This window comes from Ixodes scapularis, unplaced genomic scaffold (genome assembly GCF_016920785.2).
Source record: "Ixodes scapularis isolate PalLabHiFi unplaced genomic scaffold, ASM1692078v2 PGA_scaffold39__5_contigs__length_11793443, whole genome shotgun sequence".
Classification (NCBI taxonomy): domain Eukaryota; kingdom Metazoa; phylum Arthropoda; class Arachnida; order Ixodida; family Ixodidae; genus Ixodes; species Ixodes scapularis.
In genome coordinates, this window is record NW_024609867.1 from 2,438,321 (window position 1) to 2,445,906 (window position 7,586).

The following is a 7,586-nucleotide window of genomic DNA, read 5'->3' on the forward strand; positions in this document are numbered from 1 at the left end:
ATTGCGCGAGGTGCTGATTTTCGGTGCTCAGGTACTTTGACATGACTGTAACTTAACACAACATTTATTATACCAAAACGAGGTGGCATAGCGAAACCAAGTTGAAATTTAGTTTGGGCGGTGTAACTAAATGGGGAACCAGTTTTGACCGTCAAAGGCTGTCAAGATAATACCACACATCGTGAAAGGTGCACACTTTACAGGTAGGAAGGGACCAGTGGACGGTACTTCCAGTTCGAAAAACTTTGCGATAGGTGGCTCTATAGCCGAGAAAAAAAATGTTGTCTACAGAACTCGGGGTATCAGCGTTTCCACATCCAAAAGGAGGCAAATCAAAAAAGAAAGCACACCACATAAACTTCCATACTCAATCGTCGATTTTCCAGTGATTCAGAGTTTCATTGTAGTTTCCCTTAGATTCATATTTGTCACTTTTCTTTTACCGTTTGAATCTTTCTTCATAAAATACAGATTGCGTGCCATACTTGTCCGAAAATATCATCGACACGTACGATGGGGACGAAAGTTCTTTGGAGGGCATTCCTCCAACAAAATTGGCACTGCATACCCGCGAGTATGGGATGGCATTTCAGTTCGTCCCATCGGGGCTAACACATGTAGGCGTCACTGGTACGAAAACAAACGCAGAGCGCAAAGCGGCAGTGCAGAATATGTCAGCCGTGCCGACACAGTAGCAGACATGATCGGGAGACTAAATTTCTCGTGTAGTACGGCACGGGTACATCGTTATCGCTGTCCCACAAAACATCGGCGAGGTGAAAAACTGTGAAACTTTGTCCCCACGAGATACGACGCATAACTATTAAGGTACTTAACGACGCACCACCGGCAGCACTTCATGCTGTGAACCCAGCGCAACCGCACCGCTCCTGGAATTCTCACTGCCTACCTTCGGTAACGGCCGCGCGGCGGCGCGCCAGTCGCGTCGCACGGAGTGTATATCCAGCCCGATGATGATGGGCTGGATGTGAGCACTAGTGGCATTGCCTTGTTGGAACGCTTCTTCCACCCCAACATTGTGCTTCCAAGCATTGCACAAGCTTTCAGCCGTGACCAACCCAGCTTCATTGATGAGCTATTGAAATATGGCACATCTCGAGAACTCCCGAGTGACTGTGGATGTGCCTTCCTGTCAAAGTCGTGTCTGAAATTCTGCAAGCCTGCCTCCCCCCCAATGCGCCTTTACCTACCGTTTGAACAGAATCTTATCTGATATGTTCTCAGTGTATGCCATTGAAACCCTGAACCCACAATGTGACAGACGTCGCACACAAAAAGATGCCATTCACGTACGCTATCTCAAACCTTAACATCGAGCCATCGACCTCGTAGCTCCACGACGAGACGTGCTTCCTTGAAGGGATGTAATATTACAAGATGAAGATACTCCTTAGGAGAAGACGAGGTGGAGGACAACTAACTCGCGCAGCAGAAGTCCAGCCTTCTGCAACAATCTTCATTCCTATACAAACCACCTTTTCATTGAAACAATATTAATAGTGGAACAGCACCTGGGTCCCGGTGACAAGATGGCATTTCCGGGCTTTCAGTTATGCTGTACATAAGGAGAGCAACTTTTTTTTATTGTGATCCCATACCTCTCAGTGTGACATAAGTGAGAACGTGAAGCATGCTTCTTAATCAATGCTTTTGGAAATGTATGAGCAAACTTTCTAAATTTCTAAAAAAATACACAAGATGATGCCTGTTCCAATAAAAACCACCACCGTTTTTAATGTGTTTATTTTCAAAATATACAGTACAGATTTAAATCGCACGGCTTTCGTTTAAAAACAAATAGCATCAAGTAATGTGATTTAGTTTTAAAACGATGTTCAACTGAAAAACAAGTCTTTGTAAGGCACTGCACACATGGTACACTATGAACAACCTTTACTATAAGTTAACGAAAGCAGGTCTTGAATCACACGGAGCTCCAGACTTGCAATGCAAGTGTGCCCATTTTTGTGTGCGAAACCCCGATGGCATGCTCAAGAAGGGTGAGTTTATTTTTGATTTCAGCAGAGTATTTGATGCTAAAAGCCCAGAACAGGCACATCAACAACGACACTGCTTGTGTAAGGCTTGCAGCATCAATGGTCAAACCTTCGACTGTGACCGCATACACTGAAGATGTGAGCACGTCCTCACCAGTGTACAGAATACTTGGGTTCATGTACTGGGCGCCCGGCTCTTGTGACAAGGACAAAGGCCATTTCGATAAAAATACCAACATGCAAATCGCTGCACAATTAAAAACTTTCCCGAGTCATTTCATTCTTATTAAAAGTAAAACTTACACTTCTTTCAATTTGGTAATGCTGTTGGGCTAACGTGCTTTTAAAGTTTATCCAGACATTTTGGGAAAAATATGCAAATCAAAACTTGCTGTTTCGGCAAGACAAATGACATTAAAACAATTCCTCACAAGGTCTTTACAGACAACCTGGTAATTGTTCAGTATGTTATGTCGTCACATATTTTTCGCAAGAGTAGAGTTTTGGAAACAGTCCCACACTGCAGTGTATTTTGAAGTAAATGATTAAGCACAAAAGGTTGTATGTATCCATATAAACTTGCTGGATTAATCCTCAAGTTTCGAAAGGAAAAAAAAAAATATTTGCAATGTGTATTGTAGTCCCGAGCAAGCGCCCACTCAAAATTCGAGGATAATCACGAAAAATTGGGGGATGGGTGCTTCTGAGGTCCTCAATATGCAAAGGACTTGCCTTTGCATATTTTCGAAATGTTACAAAATTGCGAGACACTTATTGTGGAATGGGTAGATGCTCGCATTTCGCAGTAAATAAAACCCAGTTCGTTTTAAATATTAACTACCATAATTATACAACTGATCTACCCAGTTCACTCAAGCATATCACTTGTTTCAGGTTGGAAGCTTTTTCTGAGGGTACCTATAAATGCGAAAAAGTACTATTTCTTCAATTGTTGTAGTGTTTTACATCACAACACTCGGGAGGAGCTCTGCATTTGTTTTTCATCCCATACTCCCCAAACATCAGGGTTTACAATGTTAGAGATTAGCTTTTTTGTTGGTATGAGAAAGTAGGATTTCTTCTCCCCAAAATAAATATGCGCCTGGTGCGACATAATGGACCTTTTTCGAGAAGCATTCTGCGCACGTGCGAGCGCCCAATGCCAAGCAGCAAAAGACTGCACGAAAAATTGAGAAAATTCAGAAGGAGGCGGTGGATCAGCGAGTAGAGCACGTAATTGCAGCATATTTATAATTGTGTTACACAGAAAAAGAAAGTGGACAGAAAGATAAACGCAACACTTGGGTGGACGCCACGGATGCCCTTTAAAGTTGCATTGGGCATGCGCCGCTGCTCAGAGAGCAAAAAAAACTGGTAGCGTGGCTCCCATTATAGATTGGTAGCGCAGGTACTTCACTTCCTTGATTTTTAGTTCGTGCAGCCACCGCCTGATGCCGTTGGTATGTGGAAAAGATCTATTGCTGCAAGCACAACAGCACCCCTGTTTTGCACCTTATTCTCATTTAAGCTGACGACAAATTTTGCATTCATTATCACTTTTCACCACAGTAATTGTTCTGATTACAGCTTTCCAGTTCCGTAAGAAAAAAAAGAAAATACTGGCGCATCACTCATTCACAAACTGTCGTGCTCTGTGCATTATATACCTGTGAACCCTTTTGTTATTATTTGAAATTAATAAACAAGTTTTATCACTTTCCACTTTCCCAGTTATTTGACATTAATATCCTAATGGGCTTTTCTCTCTAATAATAAATATCTATTTTAATTGAAATAGGCATGCCGAGCAATTCATACTAGGCTCTTCACGAGGTTGTTGCTTCTTTCCTTCAGCAAGCATGGCAGCAAGATCAGGGCACCGTTGGCAAGGAGAGCTGGAGAAAAAAAAAGAAAAATAACATCTTGGAAAATAATGTTTTGCAATCAAATGTTGCCATGGTTATACAATCACAATATACTATCTAGAACCTTTACCAGGTGTTCACTACATTACTTCGTTTTAGCTTTGGCATGTCAACCTATAGTATGTATTCACGCGAGTCTTGGGAACAGTGCCGCCTTTGTGTCCGCGAGAGCAGACAACCACACCGCCACACCTGCACTGCCCAACGATTTCTCTGCCAACACCATGCACAAACGACGGACGCTTTACGCAGTTGTGTTGTTACAGTGCAGTGGACAGTTGCGGCAACATTATGATGTTGCCTTCGGAAAGTAGTTCTCCACCGTTGGGCCCTTATGGCAGACAGCCAACAGGAACATGTACACTACGAGAAGATGAAAATCTGCAGCGTGGATCCCATCGGTCTGTCGCCGAATGGCCTCATCCAAGACAACAGGTGGCAGACGCGGGTGGAAATGACTGACATCCAGGACTTCAGTGCAACCCACTTCAAACGATGAGAAACTGATCATTTCCAGCCTAGTCGTATCTTAAGTGGGTAGCACTGTACTTGATGTTAACAACAAGTTTTGTTATGTGCAAGGAAGTCTTAAATGCCGGTAACTACAGGCTAATGGGTTTAGGCACTGTCGATGAAAGCAGTAATTGCGGAAAGCGCGATCGCCGTCTCGCAGGTAAAGTAGACCTACGAATATTTACTTTTACAAGTTTAATCATTCTTTGATCTGGCGAAGTAGACTGAACTCGTGGCACTTGTTTTCAAGTACGTCTGTGGCACTTCTTGTTTTTGGCAGACATTATTTCTTTTGACATGTCGACATCTCAAGAGGGCTAGGCCTATTGTACTGGTCAAGTTCAGCCGCTATAAAGGACTCCCAAGAGAAGACCCAAACGTAAGCTTCCTACCGGAGGAGGCGGAAAATTGGCCTTGAAAGAAATTATACCATTCTTGAGCATGTTTTCGTCTTTTGAGTCGCAGCAACCTCAAAGCTTTCGGGCGCCGTTGCTTGCCAGTGACAAGCAACAGCCCGTACTCGAACCTCGTGTTGCTCGCATGGCGCCAACAATTCACAGTATCACTTTACAGCGTGCTGTACAGTTCTTAAGGAGAATGATTAGCCTTCTAAAAGTGAATCAAGCAAAGGTGCAGACGTGCTCCAGAATTACGCGAATATCTTAAGTCTACCACACTTGTGAGACGACAATCGCTCTCTCTGCACTCGCTGCTTTCATCAACGGCTCCTGGACCCCTTAAAATACTCGGTTGAGTGTGACAAAATCTGTCTTCAGGAGGGAATCCGAGATGTCAGTAATTTCCCCCAGTGGCCATAGCTAAGCTCTTGGACGTGCGGCTGTGGAGCGAACGGATTCACGCCGCAGATTTCCACCTTCTCCTCATAGCCTGTGCATTCTTTTCCACTGTCCATCATAGGGGCCCAGCAATGGAGAAACCCGTGCCGTAGACAGCATCGTAACATTGTCTAGACTATACACTGCACCGCACCACCGCAACTGCATAGAGCATCCGTCGCTGTCACTTGTGCGTGGTATTGCATGCAAGAGTCACTGGGCAGGGGGGCTGTACAAGCACAGTTGTCTGGTTTCGCGGACACAAAGATGGCACTGTTTCCAGAATGCATAGGTCCCAAGCTGAGCTTAGATACACCCCATTGCTGAAAAAAGTTCTGCTCGAGCCATAGGCTATAATTAGGGCTCCGTGTTTTCGGAGTTTATTTTTCGTCAAATTCGGAGGGTGTTTTTCGGAGTTTATTTTTTGCCGAAGATTCTGAGTTTATCGGAGTTTATATTTGGTTGATTCCCAATTCTCCGAAATTCGGAGTTTAATTTCGCAGTGTTTCCTATTCAACATAAACATGTAAATAATAACCGGATGTAAACGTATGCCAGATAAACAATAAAACGCGCTTGTACCGATTAAAATTGCTTCAGATGAATTTGACGTTCGTGCCATTGCCATTGGCAATATTAATTTATCCCACTACAAAAGTGTTGCTTCGATAAACGTCGATACCTCAAAAATCAATAAGCTCCCGGGGGCAGTCATTACGAAGCTCGTAGTCATCCCATCTTATTCCATCAATCTAGCCCGCGGCCGCGGGAGGTGGAGTGGTTAAGGAGGTAATAGAAAGTTTCAACTGTTCCGTTTCTCTATTTAATAGAATCTCTATGGTGCATGGCTTTCACTGTTAGAAAAGCATACCTTCTGCTTTCTCTAAGTCACAAATCGCTTGGCTCAAAATGGAAACCAAAAGATTGGGTTTTGTCGTGACCCGAATGTACGATGACCTGCTGCCCTGAACCAATCTCGACGAAAGAAGCGGCAAGACCCCTTTTCACAACGGTCCGAGATTTGGAAGATAATTATGGTGCCAGTTTCTCAGGACCATTACCTCCGTGCTAATCAAATTGTAAAAAAAAAAATATGTCTCACTTCTTTTTACATTTTTTTTTTTTGCGGAGGGGGGGGGGGGAGGTGGCATGGGCACATAAACATTTGGAGTTTATCGGATAAATCCGAATTGACCGAAATTTTACCGGTGGGTGTTTTTCGGAGGTTTTCGGATTTATTCGAAAACACGGAGCCCTAGCTATAATGTAAGCAGCATCACAACAGCTGGTTCTGTTGGCACACATAGGCAAATAAGGAAGGGTAGAAAATATTTCTGCCTGTAAACAAAATTAATGCAGAGGTATAGCACTTTTTCTTCAGCTACTTACTTTTACCCTCTTCTGGGCAGTTCTCGGCGGCTTCCAATATTTGTTTTTCCTTTTGTTTTGATGATGACTTCATACGGAAAAGCTCATAGAGGGCCTTGGTGCTTCTCTCAAGGAAGGCTGTGAGACCCTCCTGGGCATCTCTCCCTGTCTGGCCTCGGAACTCCTGCTGAATCTGTAATAATAAACTTTGCTCAACTTATTCAAAATATGTCAAAATCATAGCAAAAACATTCATAAAGATTTTTTTCCAATAACATAGCATGAAAATTAAGGCTATTCATGCTTTTTTGCTCTCGGAGATACAAGATGCGTTACCTAAATGATATATTTTAGTACTATTATTTCAACCATCTAGCTTTGACTTCTTGCAATATTTGGAGTTTTGCATAATAGTTTCCTCAGCTGCACATTAACATTAATCCTATTTCTCTGTTTGATGCCGAAACTTACATTACTGCCGAGTTACTGGCATATGTAGACAAGTTGTGACTATACTAGCCTTTTATAAGACGTGAAACAAAATGATTAGGAATCGATGTCTCCCACTGAAATATTTTTGGATCATTCTACCTAAATGTATAAATAGCGTAAGAATCCTAAAAACAATCTGAACCGTATATTACTGTGAAGGTCATCATGTTCACAGCCTCCATAATCAACCAGCCATTGAGCTGTACAGCAAGGGCATTGTGATAACTTGTCATGGTTCAAGAAAATGCTACAGCTAGTGGCAGCTAACACGTCAGGTTGTGAAGTGAAGACCTCAACAGACGTGGAACATGACTGCTGCTATACTCCGTTTCATAGTTAAGCTAAAATGCTGCCATGGCTAGTTGTGCAAGCACATGGCTTTGTCTAGTACCTCATTCGCATGCGACCACATGCAAATGAGACGCTAGACAAAG

At 43.0% G+C, this 7,586-nt stretch overlaps 1 protein-coding gene across 1 annotated transcript in view; it reads right to left on the bottom strand.

The window, feature by feature from the left end:
- Positions 1-7,385, bottom strand: part of LOC8042312 (juvenile hormone acid O-methyltransferase-like) — a 53,716-nt gene extending 46,331 nt beyond the window's left edge. The window contains exons 1-2 of the mRNA XM_040212166.1: positions 7,305-7,385; positions 6,682-6,853 (exon numbers count right to left, since the gene is read on the bottom strand). Coding sequence (XP_040068100.1) covers positions 6,682-6,853; positions 7,305-7,385 — 253 coding nt within the window. The remainder of the gene's footprint in view (positions 1-6,681; positions 6,854-7,304) is intronic.
- Between the last annotated feature and the right edge of the window lie 201 nt (positions 7,386-7,586).